Genomic DNA, 27,478 nt, shown 5'->3' on the forward strand with positions numbered 1-27,478 from the left:
AGGAGGAGGAGGAGAGTAGGAGGAGCTGCCGTGTGACCCGCACCGCTCCCAAACTTGAAAGTTTATCTGCCCGAAATCAAGAGCGGCCGCGGTGCGCCCAGCGCTCCTCGGCACGGAGCGGAGGCATCGAGCGGGGGAGCCGCCGCGCAGGGAGCGGCTGTCGCCGCCGCCGCCGCCAGCCGGGCCGGGCAGGGGAGGGCAGGGGGGGGATCGCTCCTGCGACACCAACAACGGCCACCCCCACCCCCCAAATCGGGGAGAGGATCGCTACTATTTGCTGGAGACCGAGGACTTGCTCATCGGCGCACACGCGAGACCGCTGTCATTAGCTAACAGGACACACGCCTGAGCCGGGGGAGGGGGGGGAGGGCGAGGAGTGTCACAAAAAGTCATTCCAACCTGACAGAGAGAGAGAGAGGGAGAAAGGAAAAAAAAAACTTCCTACCAATGGACAACAGGAAGTGACCACCACCACCAACGGGGAGTCTCTGCTTGGAGAAAGAAGCTGCAAGACAAAGAAGAGGGAAGGAGAGGTGAAAGACAAAACTGCCCAAGGTCTTCTGCGTGTGCGTGCGTGCGCTTTCCAGAGAGGAGAGAACAAAAGTCAGCCGGGAAGGGGAGACGGAGAAAGAGCGACGGAAAAGGAGGCAGGATGGAGGAAGAGCTAAAGACAGGCATGTGAAGATCAAGGGGAAAGAAGAGCGGAGCAACACACACGCGCACCGAAAAGAAAGGGAAAAAGCATACACAAAAGTTTCTTTTCCTGCTGGGAAGAAATTACTCACACGCACCCAGGAATCAGATGACTTGCAGATCAACTTCTAGGAAAAGAGAGACCAAGAGAGAAAAGGACGCAGACTGATGTGAAGAAAAAGAAAGAAAGAAAGAAGGGGGGGAAAAAAGGAAAGAAAGAAAGCAAAGAGCAGAAGAAAGCAGAGCAAAAGAAACTGAGAGCCGGGAGGAGGGGGGGGAAGAAGGAGAGAAAGAAAGAAAGACAGACGGGAAAGCGAAGATCGTGACCTCCCCCAACAAGTGAACCTTGCACATATGTTGTGTAAAGTGTGTGCAAAACAGAGCCCTCCTGCGTGGTGCGTGTGTGTTTCGCTGCCGCCGCCGCCGCCGCTGCTGCCGCCGCCGCCGCCGCCGCCGCCGCGGTCGGTGCCTCTCGCAGGCGGCGCTGCCGGTGCCGGGGAGACGCATCGTTTGGCGGAGCGAAGCGGCTAATTGCGGAGCCCCGTCCTTCATTTACATATGCAGCCTGAGTCCGCTGGAGCCGCGCCAATCCGCGCTCGCCCCCAGCACCATTAATCGCCATGCATTATTCACAATCATAATTACAGAGCCCCATGCGCGCTCCGCGCAGCCGCCCCAGCCCGCCGCGCACACCCCGCCGCACCGCGCACACCCCGCCCGGCTAATCCCCCGCTCGCTCACCCACTCACCCGCTCACTCACTCACTCCCAGTTTGGTTGGTTGGCTGGTTAGCCTCGCTTTTTTTTTTTTTTTTTTTTTTTTTTTTGGGTTGGTTGGTTGCCTTTTCTGTTGTTGTTTGGTTTGTTTTGCAACTCGACTTTTATTAGCGAACAATTATTTCCAGCCCCCACCCCCCACCCCTTCCCTCTGTTCCCAATTCCTCCCCCCTTTCCACCTCCACGTCGCTGATGCCTCTGCAAAAAGCAGAGTCAAGACGGCTCAGTTAGCAGCATGTCTCGTCGAAAGCAAGCGAAACCCCAGCATCTCAAATCGGACGAAGAGCTGCAAGCGGAGGTAGTTTCTGAGCACGGTAAGAGCTCCCGGCGCCTCTTTCTCCTTCTCTCTCTCCTTTTGTGAATGTGTTTCGGATGGAGATAGGTGGATTTATGGTGATGGTGAACATGGGAGCGCAATTACTCTGCAGCGGGAGAATGGGAATTAGAGCAGCTGGGGGAAGAGGCAGCGGAACTGAGAAGTTCGCAGTTTAGCCAAGTTTCTGCAGCCCACCCCCTGACTAACCAGCCCTCCCAGCAGCCCCCTCCCGGCCTCCCCAGCGCTTTTATCGCGGCCGGGCTCGGCGGCGGGCTCGGCCCTCCCTCTCCGCTCACCCGGGCTCGGGCAGCTGCATGAGCGGGCACCCCGGAGCAGCGCCTGCCGCCTCCTCCTCCTCCTCCTTCTCCTCCTCTCCGCTGCGCTCCCTCTCTCTGTTTTTCCGGGTACCCTTTCCCCCCCACCCCCGCCCCGCTCCCCTCGGCGGAGGGTCGGAGCGGGCAGGAGCCATGTTCCCTTCGCCCCGCCGGCAGGAAAGTTGGGGCGCCCGGGGCCGAAGTGCCCTTCCCGGGGCTGCGGGCTCCGGGGGGGACGGGACCGGGGGGCTGCCGGGCCTCGGGTCGCGCCCCCGGGACTGACCCGCCGCGGCGGATGCCGGCGGCTCCCCCGGCCGCAGCCTGGGAGGGGAGGCGCCCCCTTGGGTTTGGGGCTGCCCCGGCCGCTGTCCCGTCCCCCCCTCCCGGAGCGGGGGGCGGCGGCGTGGCGGAGGACCCCGGTGGGAGCGGGCTCGGGTGCGGGGGCCAGCGGAGCTGATCATTTTCGAGAAGGTTGAGCAGCAGCTTTTCGCCTTCCCGCCCCCTCGCCCAGCCTCCCCCCCCCCCCGGTGCTGCCTTTCCCCCTTCGCCTCCTGGTTCTGCCGGGACTGTAATTATTACCAGTGGTAGGTGACGCAGAATGCCACCACCGCCACCAGCCCCCGTCGCGCCGGCTGCAGGCAGTGGGGAAGGGTTATTTTCTTGCCCATCCGCCATTCTTCGCTCCCTCCCCACACGCAGGCACACGCACACTTGCTTTTATGCATCTGGGCTGCCCGGGCTGCTAGTGAACAAGTGTCCAAAGCTGGAAAGATTTGGGCCGTAATCACTCCTTATTTCCACTTTGCTGTAATTTTTTTTTTTTTCTAGAAGAGGGCTGCAGGGGTTTTTTTCCCTTCCTTTTTTTTTCCTAGTTTTAATTTCCCTAGTAGTCCTTGGCATTGCAGCGTGCAAAGGGACGCAACAGCCCATACTCACTTTTCCTGGGCTAAGTTGAGAGCTTCCACTTGAAAGTTTTTCTTTTCCTCTTTGCACAGAGCCCGCTGCTTTCATAGTTTCTCGTATAACCAAGTGGGAGCCCCAATCTTTTCTGCCTTCTGTGTAGGCCCCTTGCTCCACTGTTTTATCCCCCCCCTCCCTCCTTTTGAAAAGAAAAAAAAAGTCGTTCTCCTGCTTCGAAACTATAATGACTTTTAAGTTGCATCTGTGGGGAGAGAAAGGCAGCAAAGTTGAAGCCTGAGGAGGATTTTGACTATTGTATCTGAACTTTACAGCCCTGAAGCTTAAGGCAGCGTGAATCCACTTCATCAGGTTAAAACATCTGTCAGACTGGCAAATCGTTAAGCCTCCTGCTCCTTCCCAGGGTATTTGGGGAGCCAGAGAGTGGGTCCCACACTGGCCGGGGCTGCTGCCGCTGCTCCAGGAAAACCCACTTGGGTGTTGACAATAACAGACACACAGAGAAACGCTTCCTTCTGTCACAGCAGAGGAGCAAAGCAGTGCATTTTCAAAATTTATTTTTTTTTCCTTAGGAAACAGTGGTCGTGTAAAATAAATTAATATAGCCAAACAGATGAGAATTAGTATTTTGTTACGTAAACAAGATTTGTTGGGGTGGGTTCTAGGACTAAGCATTTATCGCTAGCCTTATAAAGTTTTACAGGCTCTGAATCCATTTCAGTACAGAAAAATGAAACCCCACTACTTCATTATGACACTCCTGTCGAGTTAATAAATTGAAAAAAATTGTTAAACTAGGTTTTTGTTTTGTTTTGTGAATCTTATCTATGTAGCCATGTCACCCGAGATTAGAACAAGAGATATGCTAAAAAGAAACGCTTGCATATGGTGGGTAGATTAAGGACAAAGAATCTTTTTGTCATGGAAATGTTTTTTTTTTTCCCCCTTTTTTGGGGGGTTTTGTTTTGTTTACTTCATCACATAGAATTTCTCACACTTGGTTTGTTTTGTATTGCCCTCAATGACTACATGATCAAATGAATGGATTTATTTCTGGCGAATGAGAAAGACAGTCTTTCCATCAAAAGGACTACATTGCATCCCAGTGAGGAATTTTAAAGCGTTATTATTGTGGTCCCTGAATAGCACAAAATCGGCTTTCACAGCAGCCCTAAAATGCAACAACGTAAATACTTTTCAGCCTTAGAAGGCTGTTATCAAAATGCGCTATGTTTCCTTTTATTAAAACATATTTTAATTGATAGAGTGAAAGCCTTTATAGTTAACAGTTAACAAGCTAAAGTAGTGCTGTTGGTTTTGCACTTTCATTTGAGAAATGTGAACAAGGTGGAGGCAGGATACACGAGCAGAGGGCTATCTAGTGCACGTTAGTGTAATGTAAATCATTTACACGTTATATTAGGAAGCCTAACGATTGCTGTACCGAAAGCAGTTTTATAGGCCAGATATAATGAGCGCTCCAAATCTCGTGAATTAAAACACTTTTTGTCAAGTCAGTGTTCTTCCTTTCTGTTCACAGCTGTAATCAAGATATTGCTACAGTTCCTGAGTGTATTTTGCAACAGGCCAAAAATAGTTTGCACAGTGCGAGAATATTTGTCAGTTTTAGCAAGCAAACTGTTTAAGGGGTATTATTTGATACATGTAGCCTTTCCACTGATTTGGCTGTTTATCTTCAAAGGTGGAAGTTGTTGTTAACACAAGATTAAGCAATTGAAGCTTATTATTTATTTAATGAAATCGTGTTTAATATCCCCTCAAAATAGATTTTAAGTCAAGCATTTAAAAATGAATGTCCCATAAATGTAATCTTTGGAGTGAAGGGACATTCGTAGTAGCAGAGAGAAGCCTGGCAGTTTGGGGAGCAGAACAGAAGATAAACATTAGGCCGGATTTTAAGTTGACTGGTCTCACCACAACTTTCGTGCTAACATTACCACAGAAGTTTTAGAATCAGAATAAATCATTTTATAGCCAGCTTGGGCTACAGCATAACACAACTGCATTCAAACAGGGCAGTGTCATAATGGTGAGAAACTGTTGGAGATCTGAAGATAATTAGCAATGTCATCAACTACAGATTTACACTCAAAATCGTTTAAAATTATTTGTCGAAAGTGAAATGCTAAAAATATATTTTTTAATAATTTTGAAAGGAAGTGTTAGCAAACGGCTGGTGATGATATATTACTTGAATAATTGCATGGTAGAAGAGTGAACAAAAGATACCTATTAAAAAACCACTTTGGGGTTACTAAATTAGAATATATGATGGAAAACATTTAAAAACAGCAGCAGAAGGACTCAAATGACTGCCTGTAGAATACAGTAATCTCAGTTGCTCAGTAAATGTAAAGCATTGTAATAGCTGGAATTACATTTCTAATACACTTCCCTAATTCAACAGATTACAAACGAATCAGAATTATAGATACAATGCACATGCTTCAACTCTGATTAATTTTTGTATTAAACCATGGTTATAGCTTCCGTATTTCTGAAGCAGGGGATAAGGGGGTTCTTGTAATGCTGAAAAGTGATTCTTAGAGTGTGCAAGTGAGGTTCTGGTAAGGGTGATGACAAATGATGCTTTGGACTTTTTCGTGCGAAGTTTCTGGCAAAGATGTATCATTGTTTAGTCTGAGGCAGAAGGGATACCTTGTAGTGCACTGTGTAATGACAGTTTTCTAATGGGCCTTTTGCAATCGTTTTTTAAAATATTGGACCTGGTTTTCCCCCCACTCTTCCATACATGCAACGTAGTCTAAACTAATGGATCTTTTTCATCCTGGTAAAGTGGGACTGGGCTGTGCAGTTTTGAGCAGTTTTGACTGCACTCGGTATTCTTCTGGAGTATGTACACAGACACACATGCTCCGCTCCAGCAACGACACAGTTTGCTGTGGAGCAGCCAGCTTCATCTGAGTGCGTTCACTCTATCTGCATATACAGAGGGTAAAACCACATTTTGGAGGGACATTCCTACGTACGAAACAGAGGTTATTCCTCATTGGTTAGACGCTATTGCCTTTAAAAATTGAGAAGTCACAAGCAGCTGTCAGTACACATAAAACTTAGGTGATTTTTGCAAATGTTTGTTCTGAGGCAACTCTAAGAGAAGGCTTTTTGTTTTGAAAAATAAAGGCCAAATAAGTGCTGCTATAAATTGTCCCTTTGATGAGAAACGGTGATTGAAACTTTGTATAAATAGTTCTGCTCTTACGGTAGAGACTTAACATTCAAACTAAGTAACATCTGTATTTGTATAATTTAAAAAATATTCTGTTTTGAACTGTGTTAGCAGTAGGAAAATATTTGGAATAATAAGGAAACTACAACAATCAACCAATTTGCTGTATGTGTAACAATGAAAGTAGACAAAACTGGGTCAGATTTTATCTGGTGGTGCTGATCTTGAGGAAGTCTTACCATCTCCTGAGGCAGACATTAGGGCTCTTTTTTTCCGAGTGGGAGGGAGGAAATTTTGAAAGGTGTTGGTCTGAATTCTGTGTAATTAAGCTATTAATATGCATACATTTAGCGGTGGAAAATTACTTCTCCTTGCCTAAGAAAGAGGAAAAGCTACAATTCAAAAAATGGGTGGCATTTTTAAAAAGAGTAAAAATAAACAAATTAAGAATGACTATTAGTGCCATTTCTGAAAAATAGTTTGAATCTTGGGAAGATTTTCTGGATAGCTTTCCTTCATTTGATTTGTTGACTGCCAAGCCAGGACAAGCATTTCTGTTGACTATCCATCAGTCAGGGCATGAGTCAATCACTTCTGCTGATAATAAACCAGGTCTGGCATGACATTAAAATAGTTAAGTGCTGACACATTTTCCAAAATAAAACATGTAAAAATAATTTCTTTCACAGTATTGCATTTCTAAAATGAGAGTAATTTGCTATATTTTTTTTTTTCAGAGGAAGCATGAGTAAATCTAGTTCCAGCAGTAATTTTTTATTGAATGGTACATTTCAATGTAAAGGGCCGAAATCCTGTTTCCTTTACCCTCTTAAAATTTCCCACTAAATACAGTGAAGGTTTTCCATTAATAAAAAAAGAGGGAATTTAGGCCAAAATATACTTTTAGGAGCTGGTTGAGTTGTAGTGCTGTTGGACATAGAGTGCATTTCTTCTTATCAAGGACAACCCCTTCAAAACTGGGAAAGCCAGAAAAATAATTGTTTAAAAGGGTGAAGGAAAACCATAATGAAACACATTTTAGAAATGTGTTTCTTTAAACTTGAAAAGTGAAAAGACGTTGGCCCAAAGAGCAGGGTCTTTAGTATTTCCTTGCTGTAGTTAGGGCACACAAAGTGAGCCCACTTGAACAACATTTATTATGGGGAAAGCTAAACCTTTAAGAAGAGCCCTTCTGAAACTCTGATTGCCAATCTCTAATACTGGTTCCCCCCCTCCCCCTTCCACCACTCCCCCCCAAAATCTGGACCCTAGCAGTGGTTGAAAAAGAAACACCAGAACATTTCCAAAGTTTTGACACAGAGAGCGAGGCACGCGGAAATGTTTGGGAAGGCTGTGGACCTCCTCCAGGAGCCGCCGGCCGGCCGGCCCCGGTGGGTGCGTGGGCGCGGGAGGCGCAGGTGGGTGCTGCCCGGGTGGGTGCTGCCCTGTGCAGTCGCGCAGGGGGCTGCTGCGGGAGCGCAGCCGGGGAGAAGGTGGGATTGCAGCGTGCCAGACAGCTTCCCCGGGACTCTCCCTGAGGGTGGGTAGTTAGAAGTGCTTTGACAAGGCTTGCTGATTTAACCTTTGCCTGCTTTGCCCTGCCAGGGGTGGCCACTAGATGTCAAGCTCATAATACAATTAGTACATCTGTGCAGTTGACCTTGGCAGCACGGCTTACCACTGTTCTGTTAAGTGTTAACACTGAATTTGAGTGTTAACTAGAGATCCCTCTGAGTTTGCTACATGCTGTACAGCTTATCAAATGCCCATCTAGTTCAGCACAAGTGTTTACAGTTCTTAAAGAAGGAAAAGGGTTTCCTTTTGTAAAGCCCAGCATCTTGAGCTGCTTAATTAACCCTGCAGGTGCCGCAGTATTTTTGTTTCAGTTAATCAAAACTGACCCGCTGTTCAGTGTTTCAGGCGATCCCTTCTACTGGTGCCCTTTGATAATTTTATTTTATTATTTTGCTGATGTCGTAACGTCCCCAAAGCTGGAAATGGGAAAGCTAACGAATTTGTTTAGATCTTTATGCGCTTTGCTATCCTGTGCAATACCGCAGTGTACGGGATGGTAAATGAGCAAAATGACTGAGCTGCACAACCGGCGTTGAATCGCTCTGGGTTTGCTCTTTCAAGCACTCCTGCATGTGAATAATTTTCCTCAAAGGAGTAGTGCCATTGAGTCCAGTACTTGTAAGTTCAGTTTTGAGATGCCCAGGAGATGCAGGATTGGGCCCTCACGTGGGTTTCTCTTGTCGTGAGCCTCCAAACACAAATTTGTCAGGGTTTCTGTGGTCGTTCAGAGAGTGGCTGGCTTCATTCTGCAGGGTGTTAAGAGTTATGTAGTTTAAGATGTGGTTAATTATATACTTTTCAAAATAGGAAAGATATGCAGAATCTGGTGTTCTGCTTCTTTCATCTAGTTTATTTGGTTTTGGTTTTTTTCAATGTCTTTTTCATGTCAGCTCTGTGAGGAGTATTGACCTCGATTTCTTTTAGGATTCCAAATAAAACCTGATGTGTTCCAAATAAACATAGCTCCTACAAACATCAGCATGTTTGTACACAAATTCTAGACAACCTGGAACTAACGTACCCGTGCCGTAACAGCCAGCCGAATAGCTGTTTATACGATTTTGAAAAACATAGCGCAGGTCTCATTTAATACAATATCTTGCACAAATATTCCAAACAATTTGTGAAGCTTGCATCTGTTCCACATCTGCGTACACGTAGAAAGGTGCCAGTGTTTGAGATAACGAAGTGCTTCACTGCACAGATTAGAAACTGCAAATGTTTTGAACAGAATACAGTTAGTGCCTGTGCCACAGGTGGCTGTTACTTAACAAATTCTGAGATTTAGGCTACTGAATAGATCAAACCGAGTGTGCCAGGTCAGTACCGGGTTTTGCATAGCAAGAGTGCCCTCCACTGTTCAAATCCATACTAACAGCTTTTGTGGTCTGAGAAAAAGGACAGAAAATTTTTCTATTGAGTCTGGAATTTCTTCTACATTGTTAAACACAGTAGGGGTCTCTATTTGTCTCCTCCTGTTTCACAGCTTGGGCTCAGTATGTGATAATTCATCTTTCTTTATGGGATTCAAAGCTATCATAAAGAGTTAAAAAGAATTAATTTGCAAGAAAATAAACGTGTTCTAACAATTTAAGAAAACTTTCTTTAAAAGCTCCATCAATTGTAAGAGATGATAAAGCTAAGGAAAAAGTAATACTGTTCTTCTCAAGGATCAATACGTTGTTACAAGGCTATTGTTTCCAAATGAATATAATTTTTGAAAACAAAAGTATGGGGTTTTTGTAATGCATTCTTTTACCTTATTTCAATTGCGCTTGGGGAAAAATATGTTTGTGTATTCTGGTGATAAGAGTAGTAAATAATTGTTGCTATGCTCAGAGTTTTATTTATAATATTGCTCGTTTACACAAAAATGCTGTGAGCTGCACTTTGAAATGATTATTGGATTTGCATGTGAGAGCATTTTATACATCTGTCTTCACAGTTAGCAGACATTTTATCTTTAGCTGTTGTTAACAAATGGAGGTTTTTTCTGAAACTTCTTCACAGTTCGTACACTGCTTCTCAGTGAAAGATCAGTGGTTTTTTTTTCTTCATGAAAGAAATTCCTACATTTAGAAAATATTAAGTCTCGATTAGGCAGCTCTGAATGTAGAAATAATAGCAATTCATACCACACTTCTCCATGCTTTCATTTGTATTATTGCATATAATCTAAAAAGAAGCTTCAGAAAATATTTTACTCGCACATTTGTTGGATTCCTTTACAAGACACTTTTGGCTGAATGCTTCAGGAAGGTATCAGCAATTTGAAATAGATGAAAGCCTAGAAAACGTTGATTCTCTTACCTGATTTTACCCAAGTGTCTTATTAATCATACATAATTTGAGGATTCTACAATACAGAGTAACCAAATATAGCAAAATACTGATTTGCCAGAGAGCATTTGATTGTAATAGTCTTTTCTTAATATAATTGAAAAGGTGCTTCTCAGGTCATTTACATGTACAGAACTAGAAGTGATTTAAGTTGAGACAAAACGAAAAGATTCTGTGGCAAAGATGAAACACGGTGGAGTCAGTTGGGGCTTTTTCCAGACTGGAAGCTGTTAGTCCTTAGAAAGGGGGCATTTAATAAACAGCATACATTTTCAGAATTAACCTGATGCAAATGCAATGTTTAATTTCAGTCTGTTTCACAAAAGTAGATGATAGCATTTTTGATGCATCCGTTCGTTATGTTTTCCCTTGCACATGATGCAAGAGGCTTTCCTCTCACACAGAGCGGAGAGACATATGCTTGTGGTAAAAATCCAGAACTAGTAAAGCTAGGTTTACAAATCCCACAAGCGTATAGGCAGAAGCTGTGGCAATTTTTTTTCTCAACCCTACACATTTCCTGACGGTGACTGAAGGACCCACAGCACCCTTTCAGCCCTCTCCTTTCCTCTCGATGGCGAGAATGCAGGCCAACACCATCCTCCCTGCAGCCTATGCATTGATACAGCTTGAAAAGCATTTGGTGGGTATGCTCAGTGAGGGTGGAAGAGCAAAGCCTCCCGGTGTCAACCCCTTGCACCCCGCTCATTGAGTCAGCAGAACACCTGAGCGGCTTCAGGTATCACCATCCCAAAGTGACTTTCTCAAAATACCTCCGTTTGAATTTCTGTGGGCTAATTTTAGGGCCAGTCCCTGACAGCACTCTGCTGGAGCCACCGGAGCTCGCCCCGGGTACCGTTTGAGAGATGTTGCCTGCAATTTTTCACCTGTTTTCATAGGGTAAGCTTTATGTGCTGTAATTCATCTTGCATCCTGTAGCAGCTTCAGATTAGTCTGTTAGCTGTTAGACTGCTAATGAGAAAAAGAAAATAACTGAGAGGTTATTAGTGGCTGAGATCCTGACTGCTTGACAAAACTCCCATTCAACACCTTTTGTGTAACTAAGAACTGCAAAATTCAGCCCATGTCCATAAGATTAAGCAAGTGCTTGATTAATTCCCCTAAAGTCCGTGAAAATTTTTACTGCACCACATCTTCACTGTAATAATAAAAATGATTGCTTCGCTTCAGGAAAAATAAAAGAAAAAAAGATTAAATTCTTCGGTACTTAGGGGATTTAATCACTTAAGTGATATCAGAAAATGAAAGCAAGCTATAAAACATAAGGAAACATGGAAAAATGCTGTGTTTTCCTGTAACAGGTGTATGCTGTAACTAAAAACAGAAATTAATTTTTAGCTTACAATTTTAACATTTAAATTTTTTATTAACCTGGAGTAATGATAAAATTTTGGTATTGCTTTCTGTCATTGATAAAGTGATTGAGTTTTAACAAAAACAACGAAAATATCCTTTTATGTGGAGGCATATGCTTTTAAGCATTTTTCTCTGTAGAAGTCGGTGAGGACTTACACTTCAACAGCAACAATAAATACAGTACCTTGGTACTTCCATATTAATAAGTACTACTGAAAGGGATGTTAAAAACCTCATTTGTGAAATACTGGGGCAACGTCCATTTCTGCAGTACACCTATAGATATTAAAAATATTTATCAATAGTTATTTTCAGTCTTGCTGCTTTTTCCCCCTGAGTGCTTGTTTGGGGCAAGACCACAAAGACTGCTGTTTGCACGACTAGTTCGTACTCTTTCAGTCCTATTAATTTCAGCGGTGTTTCTAATGCAAGTAAAGGCTACTCATATAAGTAGGAGTTGTTGGATTGAGCCCATAGTCTGTTGTTCTGTGAAGTGTCTTAGGAGCCTCAGTGTGCTTTGCAGGGAATGCGCCGTCATCTATGGCAAAGTAGCATTTACTTCGGTGCCATCTGTGTCACCTGCTTGCTTACCAGGCCAAGAAAGTGAAGCTTTGAGAGAGATTTAACTTGTTTGATTTCTTAGGAAATGCCAAAATAATTTATCCTAAATGGAAAATACTGTGGTGAGGTTCTTTGTATGTCTACTTTGAAGTCAGGTTTGGGGGGACGATGGGGAGGGACACGACCCTAACAAGTCTCTAGCATTATCCTCTAAAATATTTTTCAGAAGCAGTCCTTGAATATTTCAAGACAGATGATGAGATGAATGTGCTTGTATTGGTCACCTGAGAAGTATTCTCACTATTTTAAAGGCTTGCGCGTTGAGGGAAGGAGAAATACAAAACAGAGCTGTAGATCCCCAGTTAGTACGGGTGCAAGGCTGGTCCCCCTGCGATAGCACAAAACTAGCCATTTATTTCACTGAGAACAGAGCTGAGCACTGATCATCTGAGAAACACCTATACTGCTGTATTCCAGTTGTACTTTTTCACAAATTATATTTCAAATGCAAACTTCTGCTTCTTAGAGTTTACAGATTAGTACACTAGACTGGTTATTATCTTGAAATGCTGAACAGGTTCATATTGATTCCTCCAGGCTGTGGGCATCGGTAGTTTATGCTTCTGTTGGAAGCTTATGCATTGTACGTATTAGTTTTGACATATATAGATCATGAGACTGTCTCCTAGTACAGAAAATAATAGCTGTTTTGATTTTAAATGTTCACATTTGGGCTTGGTGATTACTATACAGTGTGTGAAGTAATTAGCTTACTGGTGTTTGATCAGCTCGTTCTAGATCAGAGGACAGCCATATTTGAATGGCTGCATTGCCTGAATCCATCACTAATTACTTAAACCTTTTGTTCAAGGTTTGTTTATAGAGAAAGCTCTCCTTAAACAAAAGAATAGTGATATATAGATAAAAAGCTGGAAGAGGAGCCACACAATTTGCAACTTCTTTTAGAATCAATCCTCCATCTTAACCTGTATGCTTTAATAGTAGTAGTAGCAGCAGTAGTTGTAGTGGTGGTGGTGGTGGTAGTAGCAGTAATAATAATATAAATAATCATCATAATAATAGGCAACTCCTACCCAGCTTGCCAAGATTTGGAAATAAGCACTGGAAAATCTTCTCAGTGAAAGCCTTAGGAGAGACGTGGTTCCTCCATGCGTGGTCAGTACTACCAGCCAGGGAACTCAGTAGATTCTGAATAAGGACCAGAGGATCAGGTCCCCTGACTGTAAAAATGTAAATCTGTAGTGTAAATAAGGATTTGTTTGAGTTGTCTTAGTTCAGAAAGACTCTGGAGAGAGGCGAGTGTGTTGGGTGCCTCGCTGGTCTGCGCTCTGCGTGCTTTCACTTTGCGAAAGCTGAAGTACGCACTGAAAATGTGGTTTGGAAGCCTGCTTTTTCACTTACTCATTTTGAGAGGCTTTAGGCTTTTCAATATACGCTTTAGGATACCTGTGGCCAGTATGCTCTTTTTCTGTGGTAAATCGTGTTATCTTCTGTGATATTTTTGTAGCACAATGTGATAGTTAAGTTTCTACAGAAGCATTTACCTTAAGGATTAAGTATTGTCTAGCAACAGCTATATATATATGTACATAAGCAGTGTAACAGCTCTGTGCAGAAGTCTTAAATCATATTTGACTGTTTTCAATTGCACTTTATTCCTCCCTCCTGAATGGGGAAAAAATCCAGTAATAATCAAATAAGTTTTCCTTTTAGCTAGTAAGTACAGGAGAATTTCGTGTAAATAATATTTAAAATTAGAAGACAAAAGTCAGTGATCAATTCTCAACAGAAAATGCGTGTCTATTTTATTTAGTGGCAAGCACTGGATGTATAAATATATAAATATATAAATATATTGGGCCACCTTAACAGTTTTTTGAAGGTACAGTTTTGGAAGGTACAGGGAAATAGTAAGTTTGAGATGCTCTAGAAGGCTAGGAAATAGTATTCAGGGCATAGATTTATCACCTTTACCAGACAAAACTCCCCGCTGAAATCTGTAGGGAGTTTTAGCTCAGCAACGACTGAAAGAACTGACATGTAATTTTGTCAAAAGTGATTTTTATAGTTAATGTTCTGTAAAAACCTCTTTTTTAAAAGTAACCAGAACGTCTCAAGATTACACTTTCCTTTTATTTTACACTACTACCTTTTTTCTTAACTGTTCCTGTTGTAATTATAAGTTCTGAATTTCTTGGCAATCTTTTTCTTAGGCATTCGGTAATATTGCCAGGTATATTCACAGCTACATGAAGCTTTTTTCATACTAAACTAGAATATTGAGGGTATTGGCCCAATCCTGCTCCATCAATGTCAATGGAAGTTTTGCCATTCATTTTAGCAGAAACAGGATTGGATGCTTTATTTGCTTACTATGCCTATCTTCAATACAAATCAGCTATGTCTTTGCTTCTAGCTATGCTCAACCTCATTACAGATACATATTACATTCCTTGCTCTGACGGGATACTTAGACTAACAGCATTCTAATATCAAGGCAGAATTTAGTAGAAGAACTTGTTAATGGTCAGCTATTTTATTTTTATTTTTTTAGTTCTGCAATTTTTGCATTATGTTGAATTATGATGCTAATTAAAAAAAAAAAATTAGGATCCAGGAAAATAAAATAAGAGTGCAGCTTGGGATATCATGATTGCAGAAAATATTCTTTTTGTTTTCTGTTTCAATTAAGAGACCACATCTCTTTTCTTAGAGAAATAGAATATGGCTATTTAATTGAAACCCTAGCACAGGGTTTTTGCTGAGCATTCTTCCTGGGTATAAAAGAAAATAAAGTAATAGACATCTTAGTATGTTCTCTTTCAGTCCCAAAACAATAAATTATTGATATGGCAAGAAGAGTCGGAGCTGCTTTTCTCACGTACTCAAATGAATGTAACAAAAACTGATTTACAGCTGTCATTCTCTTCTGCTGAACTGATTTGCTGTTGTCACTCGATCTGTGGACTGACGAAAAGCAGTTATGTCCAGAGCAGCAAATGGAACCTGAGTAATTACCTACATTCCTTCTCACCCACATGACAAAATAAAAACCTAAAAATGTTATTGTATGTTGATTTCTTATTCCTGCGCAGCTATTTATTTGATCAGGTGTGAATTAGAATTCTGTTCATTAAACATGCTTGTTATTCGGCACAAGAGGGTAACGCGAGTCAGAGGAAGTAGCTGCCTACAACAGTAATTAAACATGTGTAACCAATTAGTGGGTTTTCCACTATGGCACAAGCATATAATTTGCTGAGTCTTTCTGTGAGAATAGATGAAAATAGGTACAAAAAGTGTGCCTGACTACAACATTCTCATGTTAAACATGTCAATGTAAATGAATTTTAAATATATAATTTCTAGTTTGTTAACAGACCTCTCTTTTGGCTAAAATGAACTCTATTGGCTAAAAGCGATAACATGTAATTTAATGTGGGGTTTTTTTCTGGAGAAATATTGCATCTGACAGAGGCAATTAATTGCAAAAAGTATTAACAATATTAATTTTATGGCTAGGATATAAGACATCCAGTTTATATATCACAGAACAGCTAATTTCAGCGGCGTTTAACAACATTTCTAAGCAAAGTACAAAAAGATGTAATGCTAGTTTATGCGCCTACCTTTGGGATAGGAAGACTTTCCTTTTCTGAGTCAAAATGCTAGAAGTGCTTACACACTCTTCTTACTTTTATAAATGAATTCATTTCATTGAAAATTCTTAAGTTAAATAAATGCTTATTGATTTAAAAGGTTATATAGAATTACATTAAATTCATGGTGTCTCAACACTGTATAAAGATAATAAATCTAGGTAGTCCAGGACCACACTTGAGTAACAGAGGCCCAGTTTGTCCTGTCAGGTGCTGATTTGAGTTTGAAAGGTTACAGATTAGTTCAGCAATGTTAAGTGAACTGGCAAAGGCATCTCTAATTTTGCTGGAAATGAGGAAGCTTGATGGTAAAGGGGAATCCTAATGAGTCCATCGAAAGCTTGCTTTGTACCCAACAGACAAGGTGCTGTGAATTGTATGAAAATATTGGAAATCAATGGCTTCTATGGAATTTCATTAAGAAGCAGTATCCACAATTGATAGCACCTCATAATTTGATGGATTGTGCTAAGAAAATGATTAGCTAGGTAGAAAGAGTCATAGAATACACACGCTGGGACCTCAGAAATGTTGAAGTGGGGCAATTTGTACAAAATAAAAAATATTGATTTTACTTATGTGCAAAATTTTTAAATGTAGGGAGAGTTGTCTTGCAAGTCATTGGCTGATACAATCTTTTGATTTTCTAGCAGTCCCAGGAGAAGGAGCAGATGATGGTGACAGCGGGAACGAGAGCCGGAGTGGAAGCGAAGAAACCAACGTTTGTGAGAAATGCTGCGCTGAGTTCTTCAAGTGGACGGATTTCCTGGAGCACAAGAAGAGCTGCACTAAAAACCCCCTGGTGCTGATCGTGAATGAAGATGAAGCAGCTCCACCCCCCGCTGAGGAGTTCCCCGAGCCCTCGCCCGCTAGCTCTCCCAGTGACCAGGCAGAGAGTGAAGCTGCTGAAGAAGGCGTCCAGGCAGAAAACAATGACAGCTCTGAGATAAAAACCACGGAAAAGGAAGAAGAGCCAATGGAGGTAGAAACTTCTGCAGAGAAAAGTTTCCAGAATCAAGGCACCTCAAACACAGCTACTCCTCTACCTCAGATCCCTGAACCATCTTCCATGACAACCTATAACATGCCAAACACCAATGTCACGCTAGAGACTCTGCTAAGCACTAAAGTGGCAGTCGCTCAGTTCTCACAGAGCGCACGGACCACTGCCTCCGCGAGCATCAGCAGCGGGGTGACGGCCGTGGCCATCCCCATGATCCTGGAACAGCTCATGGCCTTGCAGCAGCAGCAGATTCACCAGCTCCAGCTAATCGAGCAGATCCGCAGTCAAGTAGCAATGATGAACCGCCAGCCACTACGGCCATCCCTCAACCCGGTTGTGGCTGCCCAGGGTGGTCCTGGGCAGGCATCTAACCAGCTGCAGGGGTTTGCCACCAGCGCTGCCGTCCAGCTCACCGCAGTCATTCCTCCCGCCATCGTGGGGCAGGCCACTAGTGGTCAGGCCGCTGCCTTCGATGGCTCTCAGCACATCTCAAGACCTACATCTGGAGCAAGTACGCCCAATATATCCAGCGGTGGCTCTTCTGCCCCACCTGAATCAAGTGTACCTTCCTCCTCAAACACGATTACGTCCATAACTCCCGTTTCCGTGTCAAATGCTCCTAACAGTGCTTCACAGCCCCAGAATGCTTCGACTCCACCTTCAATAGGACATGGAAGCCTCACCTCAGTGTCCAGCCTGCCAAACCCACTTCTACCTCAGACTTCATCAAATAGTGTGATCTTCCCCAATCCGCTGGTTAGCATCGCTGCAACGGCTAACGCGCTAGATCCTCTGTCTGCCCTTATGAAGCACCGCAAAGGAAAGCCACCAAATGTGTCAGTGTTTGAACCCAAGTCAAGCTCTGAGGATCCATTTTTTAAGCATAAATGCCGATTTTGTGCCAAGGTCTTTGGAAGTGACAGTGCTTTACAAATTCACCTCCGCTCGCATACAGGCGAAAGACCTTTTAAATGTAACATATGCGGAAACCGCTTTTCCACAAAGGGCAACCTGAAAGTTCATTTTCAGAGGCATAAAGAGAAATACCCTCATATTCAGATGAACCCTTATCCTGTTCCAGAATACCTCGATAATGTGCCCACCTGCTCTGGAATCCCATATGGGATGTCGCTGCCCCCTGAAAAGCCGGTCACAACGTGGTTAGACAGCAAACCTGTTTTACCGACCGTCCCGACTTCCATCGGGCTCCAGCTGCCCCCCACTATACCTGGTGTGAACAGTTATGGAGATTCTCCAAGTATCACTCCTATGAGCAGGTCACCCCAGAGGCCTTCTCCTGCCTCCAGCGAATGCACTTCTCTGTCCCCGAGCCTCAACACTTCTGAGTCGGGCGTTCCAGTGTCTGCTGAATCCCCGCAGCCCATTCAGAGTGGCCCATCTCTAACCAAGGCAGAAGCTGTCACTCTGCCTCCCACGAGCACGCGGCTCGGGGACCTTTCTGCAGGTGGGCAAGTTTCCACAGCTTCCACGTCTTCAATTCCTACTGCTGTTACAGACAGCAGTGTTGCAACAAGCCTCCCAAACCCTGTGCTTCCAGCAGTGTCTGACCAGTTTAAGGCAAAGTTTCCATTCGGTGGTCTGCTAGACTCTATGCAAACATCAGAAACCTCAAAACTACAACAGCTAGTGGAGAACATTGATAAGAAGATGACAGATCCAAATCAATGCGTCATTTGTCACCGTGTGCTTAGTTGTCAGAGCGCTCTCAAGATGCATTACAGAACGCATACAGGAGAAAGACCATTTAAATGCAAAATTTGTGGACGTGCCTTTACTACGAAAGGCAATCTAAAAACACATTTTGGAGTTCATCGAGCGAAGCCACCACTTAGAGTACAGCACTCGTGTCCCATTTGTCAGAAGAAATTTACAAATGCGGTTGTTCTTCAGCAGCACATTCGTATGCATATGGGCGGGCAAATTCCAAACACTCCGCTACCAGAGGGCTTCCAGGATGCCATGGACTCAGAGCTTTCCTACGATGAGAAGAATGTCGACACGCTGAGCAACTTCGACGATGACATTGATGAAAATTCCATGGAAGAGGACCCGGAGCTAAAGGACACAGCGAGTGACTCATCCAAACCCCTTATCTCTTACTCTGGGTCATGTCCTTCTTCGCCACCTTCTGTGATCTCCAGTATTGCTGCTTTGGAGAATCAAATGAAAATGATTGATTCTGTCATGAACTGTCAGCAGCTGACCAGTTTAAAATCCATAGAAAATGGATCAGGGGAAAGTGACCATTTGAGCAATGACTCTTCATCAGCTGTTGGTGATCTCGAAAGCCAGAGTGCAGGCAGCCCTGCAATGTCAGAGTCTTCTTCCTCCATGCAAGCTTTGTCTCCTGTAAATAGCAATAGTGAAAGTTTCAGATCAAAGTCCCCAGGTCTCAGTAACCAGGAAGAGCCACAAGAAATACAATTAAAGACAGAAAAACCAGACAGTCCACCACCTGCAACTGAAAATGGAGGCGCATTAGATCTGACATCCACCAACCCAGGAAGGCCGGTCATCAAAGAGGAGGCTCCTTTTAGCCTGCTGTTCCTGAACAGAGAACGTGGTAAGTTTAAAAGTACTGTTTGTAATATCTGTGGCAAGCCTTTTGCTTGTAAGAGTGCATTGGAAATTCACTACCGCAGCCATACTAAAGAACGTCCATTTGTTTGTACAGTCTGCAGTCGTGGGTGTTCCACTATGGGTAATTTAAAACAGCACTTACTGACGCACAAATTAAAAGAGCTGCCTTCTCAGTTATTTGAACCCAACTTTACTCTAGGTCCCAGCCAAAGTACTCCTAGCCTGGTCACCAGTACAGCGCCTACCATGATCAAAATGGAAGTGAATGGTCACAGCAAGCCGATCTCTTTGGGTGAGGTTCCCTCGCTTCCAGCTGGAATCCAGGTTCCTGCTGCACCACAGACAGTGATGAGTCCGGGGATCACCCCTATGCTGGCACCCCCCCCTCGCCGGACTCCCAAGCAGCACAACTGTCAGTCGTGCGGGAAGACCTTCTCCTCAGCAAGTGCACTGCAGATACACGAGCGCACCCATACTGGTGAAAAACCATTTGGTTGCACAATCTGTGGTAGAGCTTTTACCACAAAGGGGAATCTTAAGGTAAGATGACAAATAAAACTGTAAAGTCTCGGGGAGGGGTTTAAGGCACTGTGCTTGAACTCAGCAGGTCCTAGTGCTAAGTGTTTGTCCCAAAGACAGGAGAGAAGGGAGCTTGCTGTATAGTGGTGGTTGTTACGCTTCCACTGTGTTGAAGATAGGGAATGGAAAGCGGCTGTGCAATGATGCGAACTTTAAAACTGGTTCCAGGTGTACGTGCATGCACATTGTAGTTCTCCTGACAGACATGATGGCACGTGCAGTCAGCTCTTGGATGTGTTCTGGCAGTTCTTGTGGACCATCGGTGCAAAATAACCTCACCATAAACCAGAAACGCAGAGCTTGCTCAGCTCCTTGAGTGCCTCTCAAATTTCCATTTTCTGTTCTGTTTTGCAGCCATTAAAGACTAGAAAGCTGTTTCCCACTGATTTACAGCGGGTTACTGCAGGACTGACACCTCTTATTCCCGCAGTCTGGTTAACCATCAGGACACAGCCTGGGGAATACATTTTTAAATGTCCCTTTTTAAAATACTAAATTTAGCGAAATAATCAATGCCTCTGACATGAGATAAAATACTATGAAAATAAACAAGATATAAAAAGGGGAAGGGCAGGAGAAAACACCCATCTCCTAGTACAAGTAACGCCCTTGGTAATCTTCAGCCTGTGAGGACTTCCAGCTTGCGCGTAAAATTGTCTAACCTAAGAGGATATGGGCTCTTTATTCTCGTGGCACTGCATTTGTTTTCACTTAGAAGAATCAAATGCACACGAAAAATTACTATGGAGCTGAGTTTTCTTTGTATAGGTTGATCAGGCCTTAGAACTGTGTCTTAACTGGAACTGATTTGTTTTCAATGCGAATTGTAAGGCTTTTTTTTAAAAAAGCAAGTGATACTGTAAGTAACAGAATTTCAGACCAGCTGCCTCACCAGAGCGCGCTAACGTGGGGGTGCTTCTTGTCCCTCTTTGCTCCGCAGGTTCACATGGGAACTCACATGTGGAATAATGCCCCCGCACGCCGCGGCCGCCGCCTTTCCGTTGAAAACCCCATGGCTCTGCTTGGTGGCGACGCGCTCAAGTTCTCTGAGATGTTCCAGAAGGATTTGGCAGCTCGGGCCATGAACGTTGACCCCAATTTTTGGAACCAATACGCTGCAGCTATCACTAATGGACTTGCTATGAAGAACAATGAGATTTCTGTCATACAGAACGGAGGCATTCCCCAGCTCCCAGTAAGTCTAGGCGGAGGCGCCATCCCGCCTCTAAGTAACCTTACCGGTGGCATGGACAAAGCTCGCACGGGCAGCAGTCCTCCCATTGTCGGTCTGGACAAAGCAAGTTCCGAAACGGGAGCCAGTCGTCCATTCACCAGGTTTATTGAGGATAATAAAGAGATTGGCATAAATTAAAAGCATTCATTCCGAATAACTGTTGGACCGCTACTCGACACAACACTTGTCCTGTTCCATGTACAGCTTTTGAAGCTAAGCATTAGTTTCCTGACCTAAATGCATAGGTTCCCTTTAAGGTTTTACCCATAGCAGAAATACATAACTTTGTGGCTGCTGAAAAGTTGTCTTGCAAGATCTGCATGGTACTTCTTTCAACAGTGAGTTTGACTGTTACTGAGAACTCTGAAACCTTTTAATTTAACAGAAAACAAGCAAACAAACAAATCATGGGATAACTTCATTAGAAACAGAAAGAGGCTAGTCTACGTCCACTTTGCTTCTTACAAAACTTACTATCACCTGTGAAAGGGGGGCTTCATTACGGCATTCTGTCACACTTATTTGATGGTTTTGTTCAAATTAGTTAGCAACTTGGACTATGTTTTTAGGAATCTTAATCTTAAATAAGTGATTTAGTACCCCAATGCTGTGTATTATTACAGTATCCTTGTCTGTAGTATTTATAATGTTAAGATTATGCGGGTAACAGACAATATACTAGCCCCAAACTTAAATGAAGCTTTTGTACTGCAAAATACATCTGGCTATGTGATTTTTCTTTTTTTTTTTTTTTAAAGCAAGTTTTGTTTTACTATAAATAAGTGGTTTATTTCAATGCAGGCAAAATTGTGAAGTTTTATTGGGAAAGATAGCATGCTTTTCATGTGCAAGTACCTGTCAGTAACAAACCTTTTTTAATTTAAATATTTGTAGCTGCTATGTGGACAGTTGTTCTATTAAATGAAAAAAAAAATGTAGTGTGGACTTTAGCTCAATGATTGGAAAACAAGTTACAGACAAACCTTAGCACCATAAATTATTCACAACATTATAAACAGTTGTGAGTAAATACTCCATGTTATCAAAGCTGTACAATAAAAAGGTAATGTTTGTATAATGTGGTTGCAAACTCTTAATTTATACTATTGCACTTTTAGTATTTTGTATTAGGGAGGTTTGTCTATAATTTGAAACTGAACAAAGATGTAAACTATTTTATTAATAGTACTTTGACTTAAGGAATAAGGAGGAGAACCCTGTTGCAGTTTCTTGTTTTGTTTTAAGGTCAAACAATGAGAGATCTCTATTAACTAAGCAGAAAAGCCGCAGAGAACTGTCAGATCCTTAGGAAATATGGGGCCTGCCATTTCTTAAATGGAAATGATTCATTTAACTTTTCTACAAAGCCCACTTAAAAGCGTGACCACCCCCAACAGAACTCTGATACATTTATCTTAGGAGTGTGATATTAATACAAGCCTAGGATAGAGGAAGGAGGACATTGTGTAGGTTTACTTCTACTGTAATCTCTTCTGTCTCTTTCACACATACCCACAAGAAAGATGTCGACTGCCTAATAACATGGGAACAAAAGAATAACTTTTGGGCAGCGTGAGCAGTAGTGACATAGAAATATTCTGTATTTATTTCCAACTCTTGCTGATTATCTTCTCGGTTTGCTCCAAAGCACAATGTACTCTGATTAATCGAATATAATTTTATGTTGATTGCATTGTTTAAATTACACCGAGTAAATGAAGGGAATGGTTCCACTCATAAGCTAGGCTGGGGATGCTGAGGAGACTGGGGCTTAATCAAAACTTGAACAGTAACCGTTTTGTGTACTACCTCATTTTTGTGCATTACAAGCATGGTGGAGTTGACACTATGAACTTCCGTCCAGCAGAATTGCTTGAGGGACATTATGGGTAGCTGGGTAACAGCGCAAGGAGTTTTATGCCCCTGAAGAGCGAATCAGACAGTGAGGTCTTCTCAGTTGAGACTGAAAAATAGGACAATCTTTCTTACACCACAAAAACCATTACTGTAAGTGGATGGACTATTTCTGCCATCATGTAATGGAGTGAAAAGAGGTTCAAAGACTTATTAGCTGTTTGTTTCTATTGGAAATGAACAATGAACTCTACAGCTCCGTTTTCTACAGTGATGAGATAGAGATATATAGATATATATCTATATATAAGCAAAATTATATATCTGTAACACCTCTACAGTACAACATCTTTATTTTGACACAGTGTGTGGGTGGGTAGGGGTGTTTCCAAGCATTGAAAAAAAAAGAAAACTGAGGTGGCTTAATGTTGCTGTATTTCAGCAATTGAATGTTTTTATTTATCTGTGTCATTTTTGGTGTGACTTTTTTTTTGTTAGTATTTGGTACCACGTAGTGTTATCTCTATTCCCTAAAGGATGTGTATAACTTAAAAAAAAAAGAGGAAAAAAAAAAGAGAAGAAAAAATGAAAAAGGAAAAAAAGAAAAAAGATGTAAAGTGTTGTAAATAAGATGGTTGATGATGGTACAGTAAGACTGACCCCATTTTGTATTCAGGGTTAGGTCATTCCTCTCTGCATGGTGAAGAGAGACACTATTTTTATACTGCGATACCATGTAGGGCTAGGAGCCTCCCTGAACCAGCTGGGAATTGTTACCTAGATCCAATATTTTTTATTATTAAATCTTGTTGGCTTGACACATCTACTGATTGAAATGGATGTCTTAGTCTAGGTTACTATTTTTGTCATATGGAATTGAATAAAATGCAGGATGTAATATTATTTCTGAATTGCGTTCCTTGATTATTCTAATAACAGAGCAAGATATGAGACTAAGGTCACTTGTGGTAGATTGGTGTCAATGACTTCTAATCGTCACTTCTGAAAATTGGAATAAGGTCGACACCTTATATTCAAATGCTATTCTAATATATATTAACAGTGCAAAGGGGTAGAATTATTAAAGTCTCTTTTCCAATGAAAATAAATCGTAAGAGCATTTCTCGCAAGACAGTAGAACAAAAAAAAGACATTTTGGAGGGGGGAAAATAGCCTTTCGAAGGACTACTGTTTCAAATTGACTGCTTTCTGAACACCTATCATGTACTGTCTACCAAAAAAGCCTCCTTTTCATATTGTTTAAACATCTGCCTAATATTCACAATACACTGCATGGTAAAATTTGGGAACAAATTTATCAGGAGCAGTTCAAATTCTTAAATACAGAAAAAAAAAAAAAAAAAGAAAAAAAATTGACAACTCGCATCCATTCATTCCAAATGACATAACCTGTACGCTTAAACCCATGGCTTGCTTTCTTTTGTTTTTTTCCAAGACCCTAATTTATCAAAACATGTCTAACTTTAACCAAATTATTTTTTCACATTGATTTAAATGAAAGTATTTACATTCTTAAGCTTAGGCATGTGATTAAGTATCTCCTGCAAAAAAGCTGTATGTTTGAGTAACCTTCAAGCTGTTATAATCCGGTGATGAATGCCTGCTGCATTTAAAACGGACAAAAGATAAATAAAAGAGAAAAAGCTATATTAATCATCTTTCAGTGGCCTTGTTATGAAGATACTCTGTTTTATAAGACCTACCCAAAGAAGGTACGAGTTTCCTCTGGTGACTCAACAACAACAATAGGTTTGTGCTTGTGTTCCTGCACGCACAGCCCTGAGCCTTGCTGAGAGAAAACACGATATGCAAAGGAGAAGGAAATCAACGGAGCAGTGATAGTTATGGTTCTGTTCAAAACACAAGAGGAAAATTACCTGCCTTCCCCTCCTCCCAAAAAGAGGTGAAAGCAGAATGGTGTCTATTTTTAAATATGTATGGGTTATTTTTTTTATTATAGGAAGACATTAAATAATAAAATGTGCTACACACATAAAAATGGTCAAAGTCTGCTGAATTACAGGTGTTTAAAAATAGAGCCAAGTAGGAACTCTATATAATCAGAAAAATTGCCAGTTATGATTTTTTGAGAGGAGGGTTGTTTTACAATGTGACAATTCCAGCAAGGCTTTCAAATGCTTCACTTATATTTTTTCCATGAGTTATTAGAAAGAGAGCATGCATGACAAATGATTGACATAACTACATTTTTGCCCTTTTTTTTTTTTTTATGTATTAGCTCTCAGTGTATTATTCGTTCCTTTACCTATTTTGTCCTTTCTATTTTGGCAAAAACTTTGTTTTTTCTAAAGCTGCATTTGCGCTGGATTTGTGTTGCCTTTAATTTACTTCTCTGCATGTAATCTGTCATTTGGAAGATACTGTGTTTTATTTTTTTCCTTTTCTCTAATTCTGCAGAATTCAAAAAAGCTGCCTGTTTTTTACACCTATGTGTAACACTAACATAATGAATGATGAAGTCATCAGTGATGTGATCAGGTATGTGTGTGTAGCTCACAGGATTTGCTAACAAACATGTCGCCCTCACTCTTTCCTCTAGATGAAGGCATGAAGTTTGTTAGCATTGCCGGTATAGGGCAGCCACAGATGGTCAGGAGGATGGAAGTCCTGATCCTAACTTCACTGCGCCTGCTTTTACACCACTGGAAACTCCATGGGCTTCAGTGGAGATACTCCAGATTTATACCAGTGCAAGAGGGAGTGCTTCCAGGTTCAGATGTCTTGCTTTACTTCACATGTCATCAAAACAATGGCTAGCTATATAGTATATTAAAAATATGTCTAGGCAAAAGCATTCTGGACTTTATTTTTAAAAAGAGGGAAAAGAGAATACATATATTTTAGTACATACCACAGGATTATCCCAGTTTTAGAGGAGATCCTGAAAGCTGAATCTAAAAAAAAGGATGACTGTGCCCCTTAACATAGAATTTGGTGTCATCATATGAAGAATCAGTCCTTCACATAAGTGAGTAAAAGAACCTGTAACTTTTACACATAAAAGTAGAACGTGAGAATCTTGCTACAGCTCTGCTACACAAGGTAGGCACTCACAGGGAAATGCCTTCCCTTTGCAGATATTAAAGGTATCAGCAGGTTCATGAAAAGAAAAATACATGTTTGTGCATGTCGAAGCACCAATGTATAGTATTTTATTTTTTCAGAAGGGAGAATGTCTCAATCAATTGACAAAGTGACAAATGTGAAAGCCAACAGCTTCGGGCTGCGCCACTGACATATTTTAGGGATGTGGGCAAGTCGCTAATTAGACTCTGATTCTGCTTGAGAATTACGTACTTCTGGGGCCTCAGAATCAGGGAGTGAACTCCCCTTTGCAGAGTCAGCTAGCACCTTGTAGTATTGGGATGAGTTGCCCCATCAGTAAAGATGGGGTAATACTTTTGTACCTACCTCACAGGGGTGTTGTGAGGAATAGTTTTATGTTTGTACAGTGTTTCAAAGATGGAAAATGCTTGGTATTATCACTGATTTTAGAGACTTTACAATACATGTGCTATTATTTATTATTTGTACTCCAGTAGTACCTACAGGCTCCAGTCAGGACTGAGCGGCCTTAGTCTAAATGTTGTACACTCACCTGCTTGGGATTGATACAAAATTTTACTCAGTAACATTTTCCAAGGGAGATATTTCATTATCAAGTATCTGTTTGATTACTGTAGGGTTTAATTCAATAATTTAGGTGTTCAAATTGATTACTGGTTTTAGACCATGGCAGAGAATTATCTGGTATCACATTTTGTTTTGAGCCTGTATTGATTTTCAGAAAAAGTGCACCGATTTTCTATGGATAATCTAGAATCAAATCTTGCTATCAGTGGAATTCTACTGTACTTTTTGCTATTAAAGCTAAAAATGAAAATAAATTTGTGTGTATATATTATTATACACGAATATATAATATACATGTATCTATAAACATGCACGTTTTAAATTTCTCTAGCTGCTTAGAATTAATTTCAAACTGTGTTGCATACTTTGCTCAAGCATTACCCATTTTAGATGCAACTAAAACATCGTTAAATGGTGTTGGCCCTCAGTAAAGACACAAAAACTGGAAATCATGACAACAAAAGACATATTGTCACTATGATTATATTTATGAAGGCTTACGAGGAAAGTTTCTAAGTCTCGAATGTGTTAAAAACCTTTGCTAAATCATTAAAGTTTTACTTAGATTATGTTGAAACAAACTATTATATCAGGATGAGTCACTCACTGTATATAAGTATGTTTAAATAAATAAATAATTATAAAGGTAATGCTTGCTATCATTTGGACGTTGAACAGAAAGTAATTTGTTTCCCAGATTGGCAAATGATATTTAATATTTTTTTACAGGTAAGAGTTATCTGATTTACAGTACTATGTTATGCAACCTCT

At 41.7% G+C, this 27,478-nt stretch overlaps 1 protein-coding gene across 1 annotated transcript; it reads left to right on the forward strand.

Moving 5' to 3' along the window:
* Nucleotides 1–27,478, forward strand: SALL3 (spalt like transcription factor 3). Its single transcript, XM_064443727.1, has 4 exons — nucleotides 1–1,783; nucleotides 16,412–19,348; nucleotides 19,565–19,905; nucleotides 20,885–27,478. The coding sequence occupies exons 1-4, from the start codon at nucleotides 1,705–1,707 to the stop codon at nucleotides 21,314–21,316; spliced, it is 3,789 nt and encodes a 1,262-aa protein (XP_064299797.1). The 5' UTR covers nucleotides 1–1,704; the 3' UTR covers nucleotides 21,317–27,478.

Source organism: Phalacrocorax carbo, chromosome 2 (genome assembly GCF_963921805.1).
Source record: "Phalacrocorax carbo chromosome 2, bPhaCar2.1, whole genome shotgun sequence".
NCBI lineage: Eukaryota > Metazoa > Chordata > Aves > Suliformes > Phalacrocoracidae > Phalacrocorax > Phalacrocorax carbo.

What these genes read in the sequence shown, in the direction of transcription:
- SALL3 (XM_064443727.1), top strand. Translation starts at nt 1,705, where the DNA reads ATGTCTCGTCGAAAGCAAGCGAAACCCCAGCATCTCAAATCGGACGAA. An exon ending in GTTCCTGAACAGAGAACGTG is followed by an intron (nt 19,349 to 19,564) that starts GTAAGTTTAAAA and finishes ACTTTACTCTAG; the next exon opens with GTCCCAGCCAAAGTACTCCT. An exon ending in CCACAAAGGGGAATCTTAAG is followed by an intron (nt 19,906 to 20,884) that starts GTAAGATGACAA and finishes TTTGCTCCGCAG; the next exon opens with GTTCACATGGGAACTCACAT.